Genomic DNA, 24,469 nt, shown 5'->3' with positions numbered 1-24,469 from the left:
TGCAGTGAGCTGAGATCGTGCCATTGCACTCCAGCTTGGGGGACAAAAATAAGACTTCGTCTCAAAAAAAAAAAAAAAAACCCCCAGACACATGGTTTAGTTTTGAGTAGAGCTGTGTCTCATACAACTAAGGAACATGGTATAATTTAGCTGGTAAGAATAATTAACCATCCGCATCTTAATTTTTAAAACTAAAATGTCAAAAAATTAATTTGTCCCTTATTCTTAAGGGGCATGAAACTTGACTGTGCCCTAAATGAAATCAAATGTTGCCTACCAACAGTACATTCCATTTTCCAAACAACTTCCCTGGAATGCTGGGGAGCTGATACGTTTAAAACGAATATTCTCCAAGTCCAAGTGTTGGATTTAAAAGAACCATAATCTTTCCAACGTTTCTTACGAAAAAAATCCCCTGTATGATTTATGCCCATCTTCAAAACACCCTCTGGAGTTCAGACCAGATGTGTGCAGTGTTTACACTGAGAAAACCACTAGGACATCAACAATTCACTATAAACACCACTCAAATTTTGCTGTGCTTTCCTTCATTTCCTCTGTATTTATTCTGGTGTTAAAATAATGTTAACTCTCATAATAAGGAAAATAGGAGCAGATGTTTAAACCAAACAGACTTTAGTCCATTATCCCATATAGCTACTCAACTTTCAAAATCAAAGTTTCTTCCTCCCAAATACCGAGGGAGAAGAGAAGAGAAGAGAAGAGAAGAGAAGAGAAGAGAAGAGAAGAGAAGAGAAGAGAAGAGAGCACTCTAGTTTCCTGTGTGTTGCATGCTACACAACAACTCATCCTGGGCTGGCTGTCCATAAGCTGGTCCTCACCAATCGGAGACAGGAAAAATTAATCTGGTATCTGGTATCAATTTCCCTACAATCTTATATTTCTCTCTTAGGCCATTATGTTTTTTTTTTTTTAATATCATATTACTTGTTGGCAAAGACAATACAACAGAAATTGCCTCAAAAGTTTCTCTTTCTTGTTGGGGGAAGTGGGGGATGGTTAAAAAAAACAACAAAAACAAAACCCTGACTGCAATGTGTGAATGTCACAGGAAACAAGCCCAGCAATGGCTGCTTATGGCTTTCTAAAGTCGTCTACCTTTTTAAAGTGAGTTCAGAAGCAAGATGTTACTTAATACATCAGATGCAAAGAAAGCAATTCACCAAAATTCTCATAGCAAGAACTAGTAGGAGTAAAGAAAAACAAATACCCTTTTTAAGAAACGTTAAATATGAGATCCTTATCCATAGTTTCAAAAAACAACACGAATGAGGGGTTTTTTTTTCCTTGAAGGGGAAAAATATTCTTGAAAGGGTAAGTTTTCAACTGATTAGGAAACAGGCCTGAAGTTTTTAGACTAAAAATTACAAGTGAATTACCCTCCCAAGTTTTTGTAACTGTTTTCTTTTTCAAGAGAAACGTCCCGTGTATCATTGGAGAAAAAATGGAAACTGCTTCTGCTGAATGAGAAAGAGAAGAGTCCCGGATGTGTGTGTGGTTACAACAAAAAATACACTTCCTGCCAGGCCGAACTCCCCCGGAGATGCCTCTCGGCGGCAGACCCAGGCCATTGCCACTTTTTCAAATCGCACGTAGGGGATGTTCCAACCGCTTAAGAAATAGATTTTTCTCTTACTGCTACCAGAGACAGCTTGAAATACAAGACAGTGGGGGAAGCACCTCGCGGGCAGTAGGAGGTAATAAATTAGAATTGAGCGCGGCTTTCTCTTTTTCAGGGCAGGCTGGGGGTCGGGGTGTTGTGTAATCGCTCCCACAGGGAGCAGAGCGCGAGGAACACCCCCCAATGTCAGCGCTCCCCGGGCTGCACAGGAAGCGCCAGCGAGACAAAGAGCCGGCCTGTGCTCGCTGACACGGTGCCCTTCCAGCCCCACGCGGGAGAGCGACATTCTCCGCTGTTTGGGACACTCACTCGCGAGCACAGAAACTCGCTGTAACTTTGACTCCCCCTCCGTGAGCTGCAGGGCGCTGTGGCCCACAACGGGGTACAGTAGACGGTGCAATCCTTACCAGCCCCTCCCCCAAACAGAAGCTCAACTTTTACCGGCGTCCTACAAGTCCTTCCCCTAAAGACAACATTAACAGAAATCAAAAAGACATACACTTTAAAGAGTTAAAAATGTAAGGCGCGAGTACGTTGCAAGCATAAAACAAAGTTTGAAGGGTTATCTACTTCACCGCCTCCCCGTCCAGCCCCCCCACCGCCCCCCGCAGCCTGAGATTCGAACACACTCGGTGCCGAACCGAATCTAAGAAACGCCGGCCTTTCAAGCGCCCTACAGCCCCGAGAAGGACAGCAGGGCTTAGAAGGCAGGCACCCAGCACACTGAGGAGGAGTGGCCGGGACGAGCAACGGGCAGTAATTCTACAGCAGGACATCTACCTTCATAGCACAGAATGCCGATATTGTTGTTCATCTTGTCCAAGTACTGATAGTTCAACAGGTCCATCTTCATAAATAGCATTTATTGGGCTAGCAAAGAAAACCAGCTCTTTGCTTTCGCCCCCAAAAGAGTTAAGTTTCAAAAATGAATTGTTGCTGAGTAGCTCCTGGCTCTTCAACTTCACAAAGGCAGAGGCCCAGCCTCAGACTATCAAAACAAAGTATGCAAAAGTTTAAAAAAAAAAAAAACCCCAGGCACAAAAAATCAAGCTCACACGAAACCCTTCAAGGGCTTACTGGTAGACGGTGTATGTACTGTATCCCCGATCGAGTATGAAAAGAGCGTTTCAGAAGTCCTTACAAGTCCTTCCTGGAAATGGAAAAGAGTGAAAAAGAGAAACGCGCAGCCCGTTTCCTAGGACAAAGCGGCGCCGGCCCCGCTCACAGCCCGCTGCAAGCCGGCAGCGCTGACATGCGGGCTATGCTTGGCATGACTCCTATGCGGCCGCTTCCTCTTCCCGCAGAAGGCCGAGCATGCTCACTGCGCCGCGCGGCAGAGGCAGGGAGGGCTTCTGCACAGGATCAGCCTCTCAATGTAGCAAGTGTTGGAAAGAAAGAGAAAGGGGAGGGGGAGAGACTCTAGAGACGGGGCCTTGGCAGAGTGGCTCTTGACAGGAAGCAGCCCGGCCGCTGCAAAACCGTAGGAGGAAAAAAGAAAACCCAGGAAGTTTCTTTTTCAGGAGCTGAGTACAAAGTAAAAAATTCATCATGGAAGCAAACTTCCATGGAATGCAACTTTCGTGAAATTTCACGTTGGGGCTTCAGAAACCCGAAGTGCTAGTGATGCATAAGCCATATATATACAGTTTCTTTGTTTCTTTTAAAGATTGTTTTATAATGTCCATTTACACTTTAGTTGGATATTTAAATTTCTTATGTTAACGTTACATATAACTTTTTCCATAATCCCCATAACAACTGAGATGGACAGGGCAGGGAGGGTATCACCCTTTCACAGCAGAGGAAACTGAGGTTCAGATGGATTAAATGACTGGCCCACAGCCCCCAAAATAGTTGACAGAACTACTTTTAAAGTGTTTTTTCCCTCCTAATGTTATAACTTTATTTAAAAAAAAAAAAAAAAAAACGAGGGGGCTGGGTGCAGTGGTTCACACCTGTAATCCCAGTCGAAGCAGGCAGATCACTTGAGGTCAGGAGTTCGAGACCAGCCTGGCCAGCATGGTGAAACCCCGTCTCTGCTAAAAATACAAAAATTAGCCTGGCGTAGTAGTGCGCACCTGTAATCCCAGCTACTCAGGAGGCTGAGGTGGGAGAATTGTTTGAACCTGGGAGGAGGAGGATGCAGTGAGCCAAGATCGTGCCATGGCACTCCAGCCTGGGCAACGGTGTGAGACAAGGAGGGGAGAAGAGGTGGAAGAGTGTTTAAGCAAATAAGGCTATAATATCAAAAATTGAAAATGTACTTCAAATTATAGAAGGAAAGGGTAAAATTATTTTCATTTGGCATGTATGACACCCACCTGTGTATAAGAAGCTAGTGGCATGCAGCTGTACTATTTGCTATTGTTAGGACTCGGGGCTTAAACTTTCATTACCCAGTGCCTAGCACAACCAAGTTTAGGTGCCCAGAAACTGTTTACTTAATGAGTGAACCACTAAATGTTCAGTTTTCAGCACATGAAGAATATGTTAACAAAATAGAAAAAAAAAACTCTAAACGTTTGAATGAATATTCTAAAAATATATTTTCAATATTCTAAAATAATATTTGAATAAATAATTTGAAGGAGTTATATGTTAAAAATCCAGCAATAGTTGCATTGGATTTATTAGGCGTACTCATGGCAAGGTGTTCTAATGAAATCCTACTTGGGAGTCCGGATGCGGTGGCTCATGCCTGTAATCCCAGCACTTTGGGAGGCTCAGACAGGCAGATCGCTTGAGGTCAGGAGTTTGAGAACAGCCTGGCCAACATGGTGAAACCCTGTCTCTACTAAAAATACAAAAATTAGCCGGGCGTAGTGACATATGCCTGTAATCCCAGCTACTCGGGAGGCTGAGGCAGGAGAATTGTTTGAACCAGGGAGGCAGAGGCTGCAGTGAGCCAAGATTGTGCCACTGCACTCCAGCCTGGGTGACAGAACAAGACTCCGTCTCCAAAAAAAAAAAAAAAAAAACTTACTTGGAAATTCGTATGACATCCAAATACTGTTGCCGTCATTGCTCCAACAGTAATCACTGGGGTGACATCAGGGAAGTAAAAGGGGAATCAAGATTTCATAAGCTTTCATTTATAAGAATATTTATTGATGCTATATTACATGTAATATGCTATAGTGAAAGATATGTATCCTATCAATTGTAATTAAAATACTTAATGGTATTTGGTGGGGAGGGTTTAAGAAAACTTAAAACTCATAACATCCAGTATACACAAGATCATTGCACTGAAAACAAACAATATCAGGTATCAGGTTTAAATTCAACTGATAGTTTTGGAGTACTCTTACTGTGCTATGTTTTTACATAAATTCTCAATCAGAAAACTTTATCCATCATTAGAATATCCCACATGGGAGAGAGGTGACTGCACATTAGAACCAGGGGGGAGCTTTTAAAAATCTTGATGCTGAGGTTGCAACCCAAACTCATCTGAGGGGGTGGGAACCAGCAGCATTAGCCTCTAAAGTCCCAGGTGCTTCCAATATGCAGTCAAGGTTGAGAACCATTGCTTTCATCTGGGAAGAAAAAAAAAACGCTGCCTTAAGATATTTTGTTTTATTCACTTATTTTGACATGAAGAGGTTTTTTTTTTTTTTTAATAGTGATTTCAGCACATGATTCAAACAATACCATTGTAGAAAATGAATCAAATATTTGGTAACTTCCCTTTAGTGACTCAGCATCATTTACAATAGCAGTTCTCAGGCTCCGGGTGGCAACCATTTTCATGGACACTGTCTCACAGCTCTACCTTGACTGTTGTAATATTCCCAGCCAACAGCCACCACGTCTTTCCCGCTGATCCGGGAGGCTAGCACAGTGCTACCCAAGTGTGATCCAGAGGGGTTCGAGCACGAGGTGTTCCTAGTCCCCAAAAGCTAGATACAGAAACTAAGAATGAACATTTAAAACTTCTATAGCAATTTGACAGACTAATTTTATGTCTCTCTAATCTTAATATTAAAGCAATTAGAGGGCTGTAGTTTTCAGTTATTTTCTAATTATTGCATTACATTTTATAAACTATCAGTCTGCAACAAAGTCTTGGGGGAAAATAAAACAAACCTGGTTTCACAGAGAAGCTTGTGCTCCAGAAGGGCCAGCTACAATAGCCAGCCTCTGCAGGCTGGGAGCGCCTCCTGGACCGACTCTAGGCCTTTCCATCCCAGCCCCTGACAACTTTCACCTTAGTTTCAAGCACACTGGATGACCTGCAGTTAGTTATTCCACAAATCACATCAGTTCGCTTCTCAGTGTCCAAGACGTCTCTTCTTTCCCAGCCTGTCTACTCAGCAAACATCCTCTCTTCCTTGAGACTTGTCAGAAAGCCCCTCCTGTCCTGTGAAACCTCCCTGGGACCCTGTCCTACCATCTCCTCACACGCTACTCCAAGCTATCCTTTTACAGGATAAGTAGTCCTTATCCAAAATACCTGGACCATAAGTGTTTTGGATTTCGGACCTTCTTGGTTTTTGGAATATTTGTATTATACTTACCAGTTGAGCATCTCTAATCAGACTTTTAAAGTCTGAAATCTGAAATTCTCCAATATGAGCATTTCACTTGAATGTTGTATCAGCACTCAAAACTGTTCGGATTTTGGAGCATTTTTCATTTCAGATTTTTGGATTAGGATGCTCAACCCGCACCTTATATGTGCTTCGTTCCTAGCCAAGTCTAGACCTTCGGAGCAAGGACTATGCCTTCCTCACCTTTTCAAGGTCAGTCTGGCAGAAGCCTGGCACGTGGTAGGCCATCAATAAATACCAGCTGAATAAAATCAAACATCTAAAAGGCAGATTCTTCATTTCCCCATCGCTACTTCCAGCACACACTGGATTATCTTACTCGACGTCATTAGGTGGCTGTCAACATCTCTTGGAGACCACAGGTCATTGCCTTTAAGAAACACCATGTAGATTCTGATTGTACTTCAGGGTACAATTAACTCATCCATTAAAAAAAAAAAAAAAAAAACCCAAATACTAAAAAATACCAATCCTTCTCAGATTCATTCATAGGCTAATATATTTATAATTAAAGTACCAACAGGATAGTTTTGTAGGGAATTGGAAATATGGGTCTAAATTTTATCCACACACACAAATGAGATGGGAAAAGCTATTTCTTTTTTTAAGAATGAATACGTTTGATCTACCAAATATTGAAAACATGAAAGCAAAGAACATTTTTGGAGCGTTACTGGGTACAGACTAGGTAGGACCATACAGATACTGTGTATAGAGGAATCAGAAATCCAGGCCAATGGGGAAGAAATGGATTACAAAACAAGCATTACTGAGAAAAGAACCCAAATAGCACTTTGCCTTATACTGTACACCGAAATAAATCCCAAATGTTTTAAAGATGATTTAGATGCTTTTAAAGTAAGGTTTTTGCTGCAAAACCTTACAAAACTATAAGGATATGTTCACACTATCTGATGTGGAACAGGAAAACATTTGCTAAGCCAGAAATAAAATTTTTAATCAAAGACAGAAGCCACCAAGGAAATTGTAGAATTTGATTTAGTATACAGATTTTATGCTTTTATACATCTAAAAACACCAAAACCAAGTAGAGGCAAAAACACGAAACAGAAGAATATATTTGTATCATATACTACAGTGAAGGATAAATGTTCTTGGTATATAAAGAACATTTAAAAATAGAGCAAAGGAAAAAAATTGAAAAACCACTTCATCTGAATAAACATTTTTTGAGTAAAGAGCATGAGAAACAAATGGCCAACACATTTTTGAAAAACTATTCAACCTTACTAATAAAGAAATATAAATTTTAAGAAATTAAGTGATTTTCCACCTACCAATTTAACAAAAAGACTTTTTCAATCTTATTTCTTGCTGGGGCAACAGGATGCCGTTGGAAGCTTTGCTCACTGCTAATGCAGCATGAACACATAACGCCTGCCTATAAAGCAGGCTGACCCACACTGGACTGTTTCATGAAAAATGTCCACGCCTTTGTCCTTGCATTGGACTCCACTTCTAGACTTCTGTCTTAAGAAAATAGTAAGATTTGAAGAGTTTCATAAAGATGCTTATCATACTGCTATGAGTAAAATGAAAACCTGAAAACCTGAAGTCCAAAAATAATAGGATGCATTAAAACTGTGGCTTATCGATGACGGAATATTAGGCGGCCATTACACCACCTTCAATAATCTATAATGACATGAGGAAATGCTGTGCTATATACTGTGTGACAGTACTACATTTGTTAACTGAAAACAATAAAAATGGGATATAAAACTAATTCACATTATTCACCAACTGTGCTAATGTATTTATGAGTACATACATATATATAGAAAAAAGTATACATTAAAAAGACCGGAAAGTATTCCAAAATGTTAACAGTGCCCATCTTTGAACGGTGGGCATTTTTTACATTTTCCTGAATTTCTAACTAGCCTACAAATAGTTTATTCTTCCTATAATGAAGGTGCGGATAAGGAAAGTTCTTGATTTTTAAAAAGCAGCAACACAATAATATTCCCTGGTGAGACATAAGCAATGGATATGTATATCTTATTATAGCTTACATATCTCATGATACCTCCTTTTGATTGGAGTTTAACAAGTTAATAAGAATCCAAACATTTCTTTACAACTTTGGAAGATTCAAAGATGTTTAAGATGGGGTATCTGCCTCAAAGAGCAAAGTCGACTGAGACAGCTCTAAACTTGCAGAGCTTATAGACTTGTGCAGGTGCTTTTTATCTTCTATTGTTTACTAATTATACCATATGTCAGTACCAATTCCCCCAAACTAGACCTAGAGTAAGCTTCTAGAGGGAAGGAAAGCTAAGCCTCAGTCCTTAGTGTGAAACTCCCCAACAGCACGTAATAAGTGCTCAACTTGGTTTGGTTTGGTTTGGTTTGATTCAGTTTTTTGAAACAGGGTCTCCCTCTGTTGCCCAGGCTAGAGTGCAGTGGCTCAATCACAGCTCACTGCAGCCTTGACTTCCCAGGCTCAAGTGATCCTCCACCTCAGTGGGACCACAGGTGCATGCCACCGTATCCAGCTAATTTTTTTTTTAAATCATTTTTTGTAGAGACAGGTTCTCGTTATGTTGCCCGGGCTGCTCTTGAACTCCTGGCCTCAAGCCATCCACCCGCCTCGGCCTCCCAAAGTGCTGGGATTACTGGCGTGAGCCACCACGCCTGGCCCAATAAGTGCTTTATAAATGTTAATTACGGCTGTGTCTCAGCATCTTTGTGGAATAATGGCAATATGACGATAAAAGAAAGCCCAGGCTAATTACTAGGCTGATCTGTTTAATTTGCTAGAGATTTGACTACCACTTTAGAATAGATCACCAAAACTGCGAGCTGCGTAATAAAAGCCAAATAATCTTCTATTTAATATCAGCCTGGGGAAAGAAAAGCCAAATGATCAAAATCACTCCCCAGACATTTATTTAAAATAAAATGCTTTCATTTGAGCACCTGAAGAGTGGAGAAAGTTTCAATGTTAAGTCTAACATAACATCTCCAAATATCACACTAGAAAATACGAGTAACCCTACTGCGCTATTTGGTTTCCCCACTGGATTCAGTTGTGCTCTTCCTCCCAGGGTTTCAAGTAAGTTGGATATTTAGTTAATGCTTTCATTTTAAAGTGCTTTTTTCCTCTTCTTACTACATGTAGAAACACACACACACACTTTAACCTGATATAAATAATATTCAAAACAGACCTTACTAATAACAAGAAAATAAGTTTGACTATTCCTTGAGCTAAAGCATCAGTTAAACAATAAGTTGGAGATGCAAAAATGTCATGTTTCAGAGGATCTCTAGGTCCATCGCAATTTACCGGCACATTCCTCAGTATACTAAGAACAGTAATGATGATGACGATGATGGTGGTGTTTGTAAAACACTACATTGGTCAACATATTTTGCTTCGTAATCTACTTATCTTAATTACTAAGATAAGGTTGTAAGAAGGAAAGCATAGAAAAGGGTTTAAGGGGCCGGGCGTGGTGGCTCACACCTGTAATCCCAACACTTTGAGAGGGCCGGTGGGGTGGATCACCAGAGGTCAGGAGTTCGGGACTAGCCTGACTAACATAGTGAAACCCCATCTCTACCAAATACAAAAAAATTAGCCAGGTGTGGTGGCAGGTGCCTATAATCCCAGCTACTTGGGAGGCTAAGGCAGGAGAACTGCTTGAACCCGGGAGGCGGAGGTTGTATTGAGCCAAGCTTGCACCATTGCACTCCAGTCTGAGCAATAGAGCAAGACTCCGACTCAAAAAAAACAAGAAAAAAGAAAAGTGTTTAAGGTACAACCTAGCATTTAGTGGTAAAAAAGACGACTTAAGAAACTAAACTTTCTTTTCTTTTAAACACTGTTTACAATGCAAATTCCTTAAAGGCCTAGCTGAATTACCCCCGCTAAGAACCATTAGCTAGGATTAATCTCTTCATCCTGCATTATTTTAGGTTTATTCTACACTTCTTCTTAAAACAAAACAGACTATGAGACAGTTTCTGTGTCGGTCCCCTACCATATTATAAAGACTGCTTTGTACACAGTAGGTCAACAGCTAAGCTGCTGAATTAAAGAAGAAACCAAAACAAAACAAACTTCAAATGCCTTAAATATCAATGACGTGTACAGTACCTGGGAGTAGCTGACTTAAAAAAAAAAAAAACGGCCGGGCGCGGTGGCTCACGCCTGTAATCCCAGCACTTTGGGAGGCCGAGAAGGGTGGATCACCTGAGGTCGGCAGTTCAAGACCAGCCTGACCAACATGGAGAAACCCCGTCTCTGCTAAAAATACAAAATTAGCCAGGCATGGTGACACATGCCTGTAATCCCAGCTACTCGGGAGGCTGAGGCACGAGAATCGCTTGAACCCGGGAGGCGGAGGTTGCGGTGAGCTGAGATCGCGCCACTGCACTCCAGCCTGGGCAAAAAAGAGCGAAACTCCGTCTCAAAAAAAAAAAAAAAAAAAAACCGACATAAACCAAATATCTAATAAGTTCCCTTTGTTGTTACTTTCTTATAAGTGAAGAATTCCTAAATATATCATAAAATAGTGTTTATACAACTTGGGGTTGCTCAAGGATGATTTTTTAAAAGGACAGTATTTTGTGGAATTTTTCACAAAAGCAAGTATGATTAAACTATGTCTTAGATTTTATTATTGATAAAATACTACCATTTGTAAGTTAAAACACACTCAACTTCTATTAAATAGCGACTGATTATCTCTGTAATAAGATTTTAACACATTTATGCACTTTTCAAAAACTTTAAATGGTGCTTCAGATCAAATTTAAATTTTCAATACAACAGCACCCTCTAGAGGTGAACTTTAAATTACAAAGACCATTTTGAAAAAGCAAACTGCAGAATTTGTGCTATTTCTTGCCTGATGTGCATTATATTTCAAATACAAAAATAAATCTTATTTTATTTAATATTAAAAGTCATAGAAAATATCTTTTAACAAATAGTTTAATTCTTACTAAACTCTGCAAAAGTTAAAACAAAATACAAAACCAATTAAATTGATATCAAATTATTAAATAGGAAATATGCCTTTAACATAAATTTAACATTAATAATCCTAAAAAGTGCAGACTGGGAATGGTGTTTTTTGCTTTTTTTGTTTTTTTGACATAGTCTCACTCTGTTGTCCAGGCTGGAGTGCAGTGGCACGATGTCTGCTCACCGCAACTTCTGCCCCCCAGGTTCAAGCAATTCTCCTGCCTCAGCCTCCAAAGTAGCTGGGATAACAGGCACGTGCCACCACGCCTGGGTAATTTTTGTATTTTTAGTAGAGACAGGGTTTCACCATGTTGGCCAGGTTGGTCTAGAACTCCTGACCTCAAGTGATCTGCCCACCTCAGCCTCCCAAAGTGCTAAGATTACAGGATAAGGATGGTGTTTTAAATAAATCAGTGTGAAGGAAGGGAATTTAATTAGATTAGCGTCCCCAAGAAAAGAGAAATCTCTTGCAAAACACTTTAACTTGTTAGTTTTACAACTACTGTCTTATATGTTTGACAATACAAATACTTTCTTGCAAACATACATGATTAATGATTTTCACTACTACAACCAATTTAGGTTCAGTAAGTCCCATTCAAAGAACATTCACAACTAAAACGCTATTCTGATATTCACTTTGTAGCAAATCATAATTATCCATGGATGTATTCCTGCAAGATTGACTAGAACTGACTTCCATGGAAAAGTACGAGAAGAACTGGAGAAAATGTCCCAAATATTCAACATTTGAAAGGCTAAGTTTGCTGCTAACCCCAATGTGTGACGCAACTTCATTTCACAGGTCAGTCTGACTGTGCAGTGCTTCACTCATTATGCAGCGCGCTAAGCACCTCCAGAGCCATCCTTCCAACCAGTTAGGGTGCCGTCCAAGAAAGACAAACCATGGCTGTTATTTTAATAGGGAGAATGTTAATGTACCCCACCTCCACCCATTCCCTCTTCCAGTAACTACCCCCATAGGGTAACTTACTATCCGAACCTTTAAGAACGTAGATCAGATTGACCGCTTTATAGAAAGAGAATCGTATGGTAGCTACTCTTGTGGCTGGATTCCTTCACTCCACATTGTTTATGAGCGGTAGCATTATTTTTATGTGCAGTTGCCTAGCATTCATTTGCACTGCTGTCTAGTACTCCATTACTCCAATATATCACAGGTCCTTCATTCTACCACCACTGATGGGCATTTAGGTAGTTTCTACGTGGGGGTTATTATAAATAGTGCTGCTATGAATATTCTAGCATGTGTCTCTTGTCAGCCTCTGAATACATTTCTGTGGCACATGTACTCAGGAGCAGATACGTAGAAAGTATATGTGCAGCCGGGCATGGTGGCTCACGCCTGTAATCCCAGCACTTTGGGAGGCCGAGGCGTGGATCACGAGGTCAGGAGATCAAGACCACGGTGGAACCCCATCTCTACTAAAAATACAAAAAATTAGCCGGGTGCAGTGGCGGGCACCTATAGTCCTGGCTACTTGGGAGGCCGAGGCAGGAGAATGCCGTGAATCCAGGAGGCAGAGCTTGCAGTGAGCCGAGATCGCGCCACTGCACTCCAGCCTGGGCAACACAACGAGACTCCATCTCAAAAAAAAAAAAAAAAAAAAGGAAGTGTATGTTCAGCTTAGGTAAATATTGCCAAATAGTTTTCCACAGCAGTAGTACCCATTTATACTCCCACCAGCACGGTATGAGATTTCAAGTTGCTCCACATCCTTGCCAACAGTTTTCCAACTTTCATTCCTGTTATTCTGGTAGGTATGGAGCAGCCACACTATGACTTTACTTTGCACTTCTCTAATGGATAGTAAGAACTCTGTGACACTTGTAGCAGGCAGAGGGATAGAATTCACCCCAGACAACAGAGAGGGAAGGGCCCCAGCCAGAGGCTCTCAACCACGGAGATTTGCCCCCTCAGGAGACATCTGGCAATGTCTGGTTATTTCAAATTTGGGGGTGTTATTAACATCTAGTGGCAGCCAGGGATGCTGCCAAACATCTTACAATGCACAGGACACCCCCCCACCACCACCACAACAAAGCATTATTTGGCAAAAGTTACAATAACGCCATAAATCAAGAAACCCAAATCAAGCAAATCATTATTGGGCATTTTCTCCTTAGCCAAATCATTGTTCTCTGATACCACTCAAGAGGTCAATGTCCTATTGTCTTAAAATGTTATTTTTCCTAGAGTTGAGGGGATAGAAAGACAACAAAGGACACTAAGTACCATAGTCCATGGCACAGTGCTAGGTTCTTCTGCATATATCCTGTTGCTTTCTCAGTGCTTGCAACAATGCGGAGGTGCTACCACCAGTTTCACAGATGAGGAAACAGATACCAGGTAGGCTCCTTGGCTCCTCTCAACTCATGCAAAGAGCAGCAGAGCTGGGACCAGAAGCTGTGATTTTCCACGACACCCAGGGTCTTACTTTTAACTAAAAATAAGGGGAGTTTTTAGAGTCCACAATTACTGTTAACTTGCAAGGCATGAATTTTACCTTATTAGCTTTGCAAAAGGCAGGCAAATAAAATGAGGTATGAGAAAAAGATCATTTGCAATGTTAAGATTATTAACCTGCACCTGTAACTATCTTAAAATTTTTCAACAAATTCACCTTCCTCATCATACTGTGATCTCTTTGAAATGAAACCCATACCATATTTTTCTTTGTCTATGCCTAACGCCTGTAAGAGCAGGCACTCAACAGTTAACATGTCCTGGATTAATTACTGGCCTGAAACCCCAGTGAGAGAAGACAGAATCTTCACAACACAAGCAGGTGGTTTAGATTTTATTTCATCACCAATACAACTATATTTAGTAACATAAACTAGAATAAACGTATTTCATTGAAAAATATTCAATTAAATCAAATAATGGCCAATATCACAAAACTATTTTTGAAATGCAAACAATTCAATTTTTCCAAGGATGAGTTTGCCAGCATTACCTTGTCCTCCTTTGGATCTTCTATTTGAGGCTTCTATTTGTGAGGCCATTGGCATTATTAGGGCCAACAGAAACCCACGCACTATTAGAGCAGTTTTGAACTGTGGCCATGCGTTACAATCACCCAGGAGGTTTTGAAAGCCATGGGTGTCCAGGAGGATAATTTGGTAAATCTGCAGTAGATGAATTTTGAATTTACACCCAGGAAATAACTACACTTAGCAGTATCATTTGAAAATAGCTCCCCATGTAATTTTTGCAAGCTCCCCTCCCCTTAGGGGTCAGGACCACTACCCTGGAGATTCTGGACTGAACTGAGGAGGGCACCTGGCTGCTTTGCATACCCACCAGAGTTCAACATCCCAATGAGTTAGTTGCTCATGGGCAGGACTAGGGGGCGATGCGAGCCCACCTAAAAACAGCCTGGCTTCCTTCCCACCGGGATGGCACCACCTGGTCATTTGTATTTAAACGATTCCCATCTGCTTTACACGGAAGGGGCAAACGAAACCCCCACCCCCATTCTCAGCTTATCTTCTTAAATGATCAACACCCAGTAGCTGGAATAGGACTTTAAATGGATAAACCTACCAACACTTGACTGCAGTGAGCCCAGAAACGGACAAGGCAGGGTTTCCTGTCGGGGAGTGCGGGGGCTAAGGGGTCCTGAGAAGAGACAGCATTTGCCAGAGGAAATAATGGGGTTTCTAGTTTGTGGCTGATTCCGGCTGGCGGTGGGGGGCTTCTAGTGACTCCCCTCACTGCATAGGAGCCTCCCCTCGGAGGACGCAGGCAGGTGTCATTTCAGGCCTGTGTGTGCTCCTCTGATGAACGGCCATCTCCCTCCCATTCAGAGCCGTGCTGTTTTGCCTTATCATTGTTTCCCCAGCACCTAACACAAAGCCTGGCACTGGTAGGTGACTATTAAACATTTCTTGAAAGAACAAATGGGAAGGGAGAGCTCCAGAATCTAAGCTGGGAACAGAGGAAAGTGAGAAACCTAAGAGAAGGAGCGAACTGAAGACCGAAGGAAGTCAGGAGGGAGCGCATGTGCACAGCTTTGTGATGCTCTTCGTGGTTACAATAAAGAGATGATCGAAGTATGATTTCCTGAAGCACACTGTCTATTGCCATACAAAGGCTCATCATCCCTAAGGAGGGGAGAATAATGAGAACAGGCCTCGCAGGGAACACACACGACAGACGAGGTCCACTCACCACACAGGGAGTGCTTCCCAAATATTGAAGTCCAGTTGCTCACTTAGGATGGAAGCAGGCCTCTGCGGAAAGTGACATCTGATTAAGTTTGAGGTGTGCCTTTTATATGAGTGGTTCTCTCGAGAGATGGTGTCCAACACAGGGAGGGATCCACGGCGACACAGAAGGCCCCCGAAGGCTAGAGGAGTTCCCAGGGGTGCTGGTGTTGGCAGGGCCTTTAGGCTGGAAGGCTAACAGGCTGGAAGCGCCTGAGCTGGGGATCTTTGCAAAAGGGGCTGGCAGAGCCTAGCCTGCCGTGGCTAAGCCCTCAACGTATCTGTCAAACTCCAGAGCTGAGATGTCCACTGGAATGCAGTAGCTGAGGTCAGTAACTCCTATAGGATCTGACAGGGTGTGGTGTCGCATTCTCGAGGGGAGGGAGAGCACACCCCAAGTTCTCACCACAGCAAAGCAGGCCACTCGCATAGCAAGCCAGGTAAGCATTGGGAGTCACTTCAAAGCTCCATGTGAGAACCAGGGATGGCTTTGAGAAAGAACTAGGTTTCTGGCCAGGCTCTCAGAGAAGCAAGACGACTGTGACCCCAGCAACAACGAAGCACAGCCCTGGTCAGGGAATCAGATGCCAGGAAAGAGAAGAGGGGGTCTGGGAAGGAAGGACTGCCCCGAGGAGGCGAGGACTGTCCTAAGAGCGTCTGCAGGGATGCCAGGAGTAGGCAGCAGGGAGGAGAGGAAGGCTGGCCTGGAGCTGAGAGCAGTGACGGGCCTCCCAAGCCGAGCCGTCTGTACTCTTCACGCTGCTTTCTAGCAAAAAGAGCACTGGATACAGTCAGAAAAACCCATTTCCCAGGCCATAAGCCTCGCTAGCCATGCAAGCTTCATCAAGTGATTCCACCTCTCTAAGCCTGGATGTCCTTCTCAGCAGCCTCTGTGGTGTCTGCCTGAGCCCTAAAGTCTAAGGGCTCTGATCATTCCTCTTTTCCCTCCCGACTCCTCCCCACCCAACCACAGGCCGCCACTCTCACTGCAATCGCAAGACAGAATGTCACGTTGTATAGAATACACGATGGTAACTGCTATTTCTAGGAGGGTTGGCTCCTGGGTTTTTGCTGTTTTTCTTACAAATGTGGCAAGCAAATGAGAGCTTCACCTCCCAAGACAAAAAAATTAAAAAGAGACATTTTCATCATACAATGACCATGAAGAATACTGTTTGGCTCATTTTCCTGCTGGTCTGAATTAACAATAACAGTTACAGTGAACAATGGTGAGAGAACTTAACTAACCCAAAGTTCTCTGTGTCTCCGGAGAGAACACTGACGCAAGACAGCTGCTAACTAGCAGGACTCTGGCTTTTTCTTCCATAAAATGAAGAGATCTAAAACTCCTGGTGTCACTAGTGCCAGGTGAGGGTAACTAGAGGGGGTTAAAGAGACTAACCATTTCACCCGTAAGTTTCAGGTGTAATCCTATTACTTTGGAATGGCTAGCAGTGTTCCTCGAAACTGATTATTCAAGGATTAAGGTTAGAGAATGACTGTGCCCTGCAGTACAGGCTGCCATAAAGAAAATTACGATCCTAGATGCAGTGATGCCAATTTACATGGTATCTACATAAATGATTCTTCCAGCTCTCTCTTCTCTATTTTCTCAGTAAAACAAGTTTTTTGTTAGTTTGTTTTTGTTCTTGAGACAGGGTCTTGCTGTGTTGCCCAGGCTGTAGTGCAGTGGTGTGAACACGGCTCACTGCAGCCTCAACCTCAGGACTTAAGCGATCCTCCAACCTCTCAGTCTCCAGAGTAGCTGGGACTACAGGCGTGCACCACCACACCCGGCTAATTTTTGTATTTTCTGTAGAGATTGTGTCTGGCCGCATTGCCCAGGCTGGACTGGAACTCCCGGGCTCAAGGGACCCACCTGCCTTGGCCTCCCAAAGTGTTGAGATTACAGACATGAGCCACCACGCTTGGCTAAAACAAGTTTTTAAGAGGGAGAGAAACACAAGAAAAAACAGCATTGCACCTGCACATTCAGGACTGTCTACCCCCCAAAGCAATAATCAAACTACCATATTTTATTTACAGCTGCTCTCAAGGCACAACTGCTTCCAAAGTACAAGCTAGAACATTTCTAGTTTGGTCTGGAACCATGAAGGAAAGGTACACCAACATACTGTATCTTGGAAAGCTGACCTGTAAAACACAAGCCTTCTTCCTAATATTTAACCAGACACAGGGCCTGACACCTTCCAGTCATCTTCTGACAGATCACTGCAATATGTCTGCTGTTTTAATATCATGATTAATTAAAGAGCCAGCTGACAATTTTACAAACTAGGAATGACACAGAGGAAACAGAATACGTGAACTACTCCTGGATCTTTCCTTTTATCCATCCAGCATGTGGCACACAATTCTTCATGAATGAGAAAATCCATTCCCTAAATTCTCACTCATAAATGCACATTTAGTTAATATTGAAGAAAGAAAATAGTCAAAATAATTTGTCAGATATGCACTTATAAAATGCACTGAATCAATGAATGCAAAGGTATTTTGAAGAGTCAAAAAGTCCTATCAGCTGCTCATAGAAGACACTAGACAAAGTACACCATCTAGAATAGTTTTTATTGAGAGAAGAATGTTGCTGAGCCCAGAAGCAGAGACATCCAACGTAGGTCCCTAACACCACACACATACAATACCTCCAGGCCTCAGGCACAACTATCCTGCCCAGAGTCATGATATAGGTGAACACCTAGAAGTTAAACCCAATATATATACAATTTCCATGCTTCTAAGAACTATTTACTTGTGTCTGGGACCCTAGACATATGGCAAGCAAGGCATTCAAACAACATGAATAGAGTGCCACATTAATGAAGATCCCACTCCACTGGTCCAGAAGGGATTGGGATCCAAAGATGAGTAAGACATGGTCCCTGTCGTTGAAGAGCACATCACGGAGGGCGGAACATAAGACCTACAAACAAACAATAAAAGGCAGAGGCAGGAGAAATCCTGTATTCTTTTTTTTTTTTTCTTTTTTCTTTTTTTGAGACAGAGTTTCGCTCTTATTGCCCAGGCTGGAGTGCAATGGCACGATGTCGGCTCACGGCAACCTCCACCTCCCGGGTTCAAGCAATTCTCCTGCCTCAGCTTCCCGAGCAGCTGGAATTAAAGGCATGCACCACCACGCCCAGCTAATTTTGTATTTTTAGTAGAGACGGGGTTTCTCCATGTTGGTCAGGCTCGTCTCGAACTCCCGACCTTGGGTGATCCGCCCGCCTTGGCCTCCCAAAGTGCTGGGACTACAGGTATGAGCCACTGTGCCCAGCCTCAAATCCTACTTTGAAGGGACTTAGGTATGGGTTTCATAAAGAAAGTGGCATTGGCCTGGGCCCTTAAAAGAACAAAATCTCAAAGCAGGATTGAGGAACAAGGCATTCTAAACACAGTACCTCATTAGACACAAACAAAATAAAGTATTTGCTATAACCTATTGATTATTGCATGAGCAGATTAAGTGAATTCTAACTGATTACTAAGAACAAGAGTTCCGTAAACTGTAAAACTATTTAAAACTTCCCATCCTGCCAGCCAGCAGTTAGCTAGAAGCAGGTTCTGATCTTGGTGCTGCCATGGACCGGCTGTGTGAGTTTAGGTGTGTTACAGAATCTCTCTGATCCACTTCTGCATCTTCAAAAAATATGGATAATGATACAGCCTGACCATTCTCCTTTGATCTTACCACTTTTCTCATGGCATTTAATACGGCCTACCATAATCACGCATGGCTTTATCTCCCCTGTAGACCAAACCAAGAGCTCCTGAGGGCAAAGGCCTTTGCTTGTTTATTCTGAAACGCAGCCCAGTGCTAGCTGTGCTAGCAGACACATCGTCAACGCCGGCTTCCACCCGTTCTGTTGGATTCCCACTCGCTATGAAAATCCTTTCCTTTGTTCTATAAAGTACACTGTTCTTCAAATCATGAAGTCACCCAGTTTCAAAATTTTAGTTTTACTTTGTAAGTTTCAGCACATCTCTATCCCAGTATGGTAGGGGTTTTTTGCTGTTGTTTGTTTTGTTTTGTTTTGTTTTTAATATTGTAAATGTTACAGGTTTCAAAGATTATCTATTGGGAACTTGGGCATAAACTCAACATATACACTTCTCATGCTTCCAAGTACTGGAAGCATGTGGAACCCCAGTGGAAAAATCATTTAAATTTAGCCCTAAAAATTAAAAAATTAAATAACTTTGGGATCCAAAGAAAAGACTCTTTTTTTTTTTTTTTTTTTGAGACGGAGTCTCGCTCTGTCACCCAGGCTGGAGTGCAGTGGCCGGATCTCAGCTCACTGCAAGCTCCACCTCCCGGGTTTACACCATTCTCCTGCCTCAGCCTCCCGAGTAGCTGGGACTACAGGCGCCCGCCACCTCGCCTGGCTAGTTTTTTGTATTTTTTAGTAGAGACAGGGTTTCAACGGGTTAGCCAGGATGGTCTCGATCTCCTGACCTCGTGATCCGCCCGTCTCGGCCTCCCAAAGTGCTGGGATTACAGGCTTGAGCCACCGCGCCCGGCCAGAAAAGACTCTTAAACTTTATGTTAACTGAACTTTCATTTCGGCCTTGCATTTCCAATAGATCGAGAAAAAGACTAAATACCAAACAGCAACCAAAGCAGCCCATGACGCATTTCAGTGTCATCAGGGTGGCCGTGGGGCTGAATTATAGGATTATCATAGCCAAAATTCTTTACAAAACGGAACCCTACCCTGCTTGTTGATCGATTCAAACAGTGAGCAGCAGTCAAAATTCCTTCTGTCCTAGAGAGAAGAAATGCCCTCAGGATGGAGGGCTGGAAAGAAAGCTCTCTGAGGCAGCTGACTGCAATGCAGGTTGCCAGTACCCCCGCACTCCACCCCAGCTCCTCCCAGTCACAACCACTCAGCAGGCTGGTAACCCAGAAAGAACCATCCACATTGAAAACGGAGTAATCGTGAGAAAGGCTCCATCACAGACGATGCAAATAAGGTACAGGACAAAGAAAGGAAAGGAACATTGCCAAGAACAGGTCAATGGAGACACACCAGAAAGCCAGAGAGATTATGCTGGAAAGAACTGGAAAGTTATGAACCAACATTTCTCCATGTATTTATTTATCTATTATTTATTTATGAGAGGAAGTCTTATTCTATTGCCCAGACTGGAGTGCAGTGGCATGATCTTGGCTCACTGCAACCTTTGCCTCCCGGGTTCAAGTGATTCTCCTGCCTCAGCCGCCTGAGTAGCCGGGACTACAGGTGTCCGCCACCACACCCAGCTCATTTTTGTGTTTTTAGTAGAGATGGGGTTTCGAAATGTTGGCCAGGCTGGTCTCCAACTCCTGACCTCAGGTGATCCACCCGCCTCGGCCTCCCAAAGTGCTGAAATTACAGGTGTGAGCCACTGCGCCCAGCCTGAACCAATATTTCTCTATGAGGCTTTAAAAAATAGGCATAACCTCCCTGAAACAGGAACTCAAATAAGAAACAGGACAACAAGGAGAGATTAAAAGACAGCAAAGTTCAGTGAAGAAACAGAAGAATGAAGCAATCCCGGAAACGGATGCCACATTAATAGCAATAAAGGAAGCAGAGACAATGATGGAAACACAGCCAAATATATGGAGGACAGATTCCAGAAAATCGTAGCGATTGGCTCAAGAATGAGCACATGACTCATAGACGTTAGCGCAGACTTTCTGGAACAAAGTCCAAGAAAGCTATGAGAAGAGACATTCTCCCTGGCTAACACGATGTCGCCATCTGCTACCACGGTGGAAGTCAGCCCAAAGACAAGGCCACATACCAAGAAAACCACAAGAGAAATGAAGCCAGAACCTGAGAACACCACGATCCTCTGAATCAAACTGCACCCGAAGCCCATCAGACCTTCCGACTTTTCAGCTATGTGAATCACTAAATTCCTTTTATTTAAAAAAATTCATTCGAATAGGTTTTCCATTACCGGCAACTGAAAGCTTCTTGATACATTTAAGAACAACTAAAATGAAAAAAGCAAACGTAATTCTAAAACAATACATTGGGAAGGCAAACAACTGAAAAATTATTCAAAACAGGAAAATGTAGTAAGGTGGCTTATTATAAAATGGATTTATCAAAATCCAATATGAAAACACTTTATGTGCAGTAGGCACAATCCAATGGCGAACTCAAAATGTACTCCCAATTCCCTTCTCCCACTGCCTCCACTAGAGGGACTGAGAAAGCTGAATGCTCTCTATTCCGGAATTTCTCCTAACTAGGAGTGCCATGTAATACAGATCCGGCCAATGAGACAGGAACAGAAAAGCCTGCTTTGAGCTTCTGGGAAAGTTTTTGCTTTTCTTAATTAGAAAAGACCAGATACGGCTCATGATATCTCATTTTCTCTCTCCTTGTCTTACTGCCTGGAATGCAAATGTGATGCCTGGAGATAAGGCAGCCATTTTGTGACTGTGACATGAAAAGCAGGAGAAGGCTACAAAATAAACAACAGTGATTGATTACCTCAGAAAAACTAGGAACTTGAGTTGGGAGGGACTTTCTTCACAAACCGAGTTTTCTTTTTTTAAACACATTTTATAACATAAACTAGGAAATAAAATTATTTTGGAAATATAAAGGAAAGATTATTAGGGTTTACTCGGAGTAGTTAGGAGGTTTCAGAGAGGGGAGAAGTAAAAGTTGGGAAAGCAAGACAGCAGAGTAAAAGGTGATCAGGCTATGAAAACAACACGAGCCAGGAGTTTACTGAATCAGAGAGTTTTTCAAAGTAGAAAGCAGTAGAACATACGAGTGAAAAGATAAAGGGGGCTGGAGGATGAGAATAAGCCAGACAGAAATCAGACCCGACTCTACAGTGATGGACACTCCTGAACAGTCCCTACAGGTTCCTTTTTAGTGGGGCCGGGGAAGTGGTACAATAAAAACAAAGTCTGAAGTCCAGGATACAGAATAAGTTGGGGTTTAAAGCTAAAGAAAACAGAAGTGAAAATCAGAACAAATTCATCCAAGATTCAAGATTTCAAAATTAAAACAGCAATATTTAACTGTAAGAATTCTAGGCAAGGCACGGTGGCTCACACCTGCGATCCCGGCACTTAAGGAGGCTGAGGTGGGCAGATCACCTGAAGTTCAGGAGTTTGAGACCAGCCTGGCCAACATGGCGAAACCCCGTCTCTACTAAAAATACAAAAATTAGCCAGGCATGGTAGTGGCTGCCTGTAATCCCAGCTACTTGGGAGGCTGAGGCGGGAGAATCACTGGAACCTGGAAGGCAGTGGTTGCAGTAAGCCGAGATCATGCCACTGTACTCCAGCCTGGGCAACACAGCAAGACTCCACCTCAAAAAAAAAAAAAAAAAAAAAAAGAATTCCATTGCTGTACACATTGAAAGTTTTGGACGGTTCTGTTATTACATACTTTATTTACATAACCTTGTTTCTGAAGTAAGCAAAATGATGGGATTTAATTTATCTATGCTGTAAGAAAACACGTTTGTCATTTCTTTTTACATTTCATTAAAAGTAATGGCAAAAAACACAATTACTTTTGCACCAACCTAATACAATGTAATATAGAAAAGAAATGCAGGCTGGGCGTGGAGGCTCACACCTGTAACCCCAGAATTTTGGGAGGCCAAGGTAGGAGGATCACCTGAGGTCAGGAGTTCTAGACCAGCCTGGCCAAATCTCTACTAAAAACACAAAAATCAGCCGGGCATGCTGGTGCACGCCTGTAATCCCAGCTGCTCAGGGATTTTCAGTTCTAAACTCTGTGAATAGTTTACTTCAGCCTTGGAGCTGGCAGGGACGGCAGCTGAGAGTAGAATCTGGGGACTAGGGCTGGAGAACCCGGGCTGAATAACGTGGGACTGTGCAGTAAGGGGTCACCCATGAAACCTGGATCTAATAACACCATTTATTAAACCTCTATCTAATAACACCATTTACATTCTTGAATATTCCATAAGTCCTACACTTACGAACAGGTACTACCAAATTCCCTATTTGCCCTGAATATGGGGACACGTAAGAGCTGTAGTAACTAGAAAATATGTTTTATAGATCTTTTTTAAAATTGTGTAATTAGTGCCTTAATACATATGACAAAGAGTAAAAATTCATCCAGAACGCCATGATCTTCAGCCAATTCATACCAGTAACTAGTGACCAGGTGTCCCGATTTTCTTTTTTTTTTTTTTTTTGAGACAAGGTCTGGCTCTATCGCCCAGGCTGGAGTGCAGCAGCAACTACTAGAGATTGTCTTAAATGTCTCTAGTTAATTTCTAAATCAATTTGATTAATTCCAAAATAAAGTTCCAAATGCTGCTCACCAAAATGAAAGCAATTTGAACATCTTAATCTACTCTAAAAAGTCCCCCATAATGAAATCCCAGCACGCCTTCATCCACCTGCAGCTTCGCCAAAGCCACTTCACACTGTGCTGCCAGCCATAGCCTGAGGCTGAGTGACTCTGGAGTGGCAGAAAGAGCCTGCTGAGCAGCTGTGGGGGAAGAGGGCATCCAGCATTGCTCGCTGCAAAGGAAGTCAAGTCCTGACCATGCCTGAAGGCGCCTGACAAAGTCTCCACAGAACACCACGGCCAGGAGAGGCTGTGACAGCACTCATTCATTCCCCATATATTTACTGATCACCTCCCAGGTGCCAGGCATCGTTCTAGACACTGGAGATTCCACAGTCAACAAAATTAGACAAAACTCCCTCCTTTCGTGAGTTGCACATTCTAGTGCATGTGAAAGACAAATGAGAGAAATCAGGAAAAAAAAGCAGGAAAGTGCAAGCAAGGCACAGGTAGGGGCAAGAGACAAGGAACGCTGCTCTGAGAAGGTGCCTCTGAGTGAAGACAGGAAGGGAGGACACAATCCGCCAGGATATTTGAAGAAAGCTCATTCTGCGCTGCGGGAAAGCACACGCAAAGGCCCCAAGGCAGGAGGAGGCCAGCGTGACTTAGAGGTCCTGGAAGAGCCACAGTTCTCCCAAGGCAGGAGGAGGCCAGCGTGACTTAGAGGTCCTGG

General features: G+C 42.6%; 1 protein-coding gene across 2 annotated transcripts in view; it reads right to left on the bottom strand.

The window, feature by feature from the left end:
• Positions 1 to 24,469, bottom strand: part of VGLL4 (vestigial-like family member 4) — a 156,090-nt gene that overhangs the window by 91,984 nt on the left and 39,637 nt on the right. The window contains exon 1 of one of the 2 annotated variants that reach the window (XM_011994113.1): positions 2,423 to 3,293. The exons of the other annotated variant lie outside the window; for it this stretch is intronic. Within the exon in view, the coding sequence (XP_011849503.1) occupies positions 2,423 to 2,504 (82 nt within the window). The 5' untranslated portion in view covers positions 2,505 to 3,293. Of the gene's footprint in view, positions 1 to 2,422; positions 3,294 to 24,469 lie in introns of those variants that run through there. 2 annotated transcript variants of the gene reach the window in all.

This window comes from Mandrillus leucophaeus, unplaced genomic scaffold (assembly GCF_000951045.1).
Source record: "Mandrillus leucophaeus isolate KB7577 unplaced genomic scaffold, Mleu.le_1.0 Scaffold442, whole genome shotgun sequence".
Taxonomy (NCBI): domain Eukaryota; kingdom Metazoa; phylum Chordata; class Mammalia; order Primates; family Cercopithecidae; genus Mandrillus; species Mandrillus leucophaeus.
This window is presented reverse-complemented; position numbering and strand designations above follow the sequence as displayed.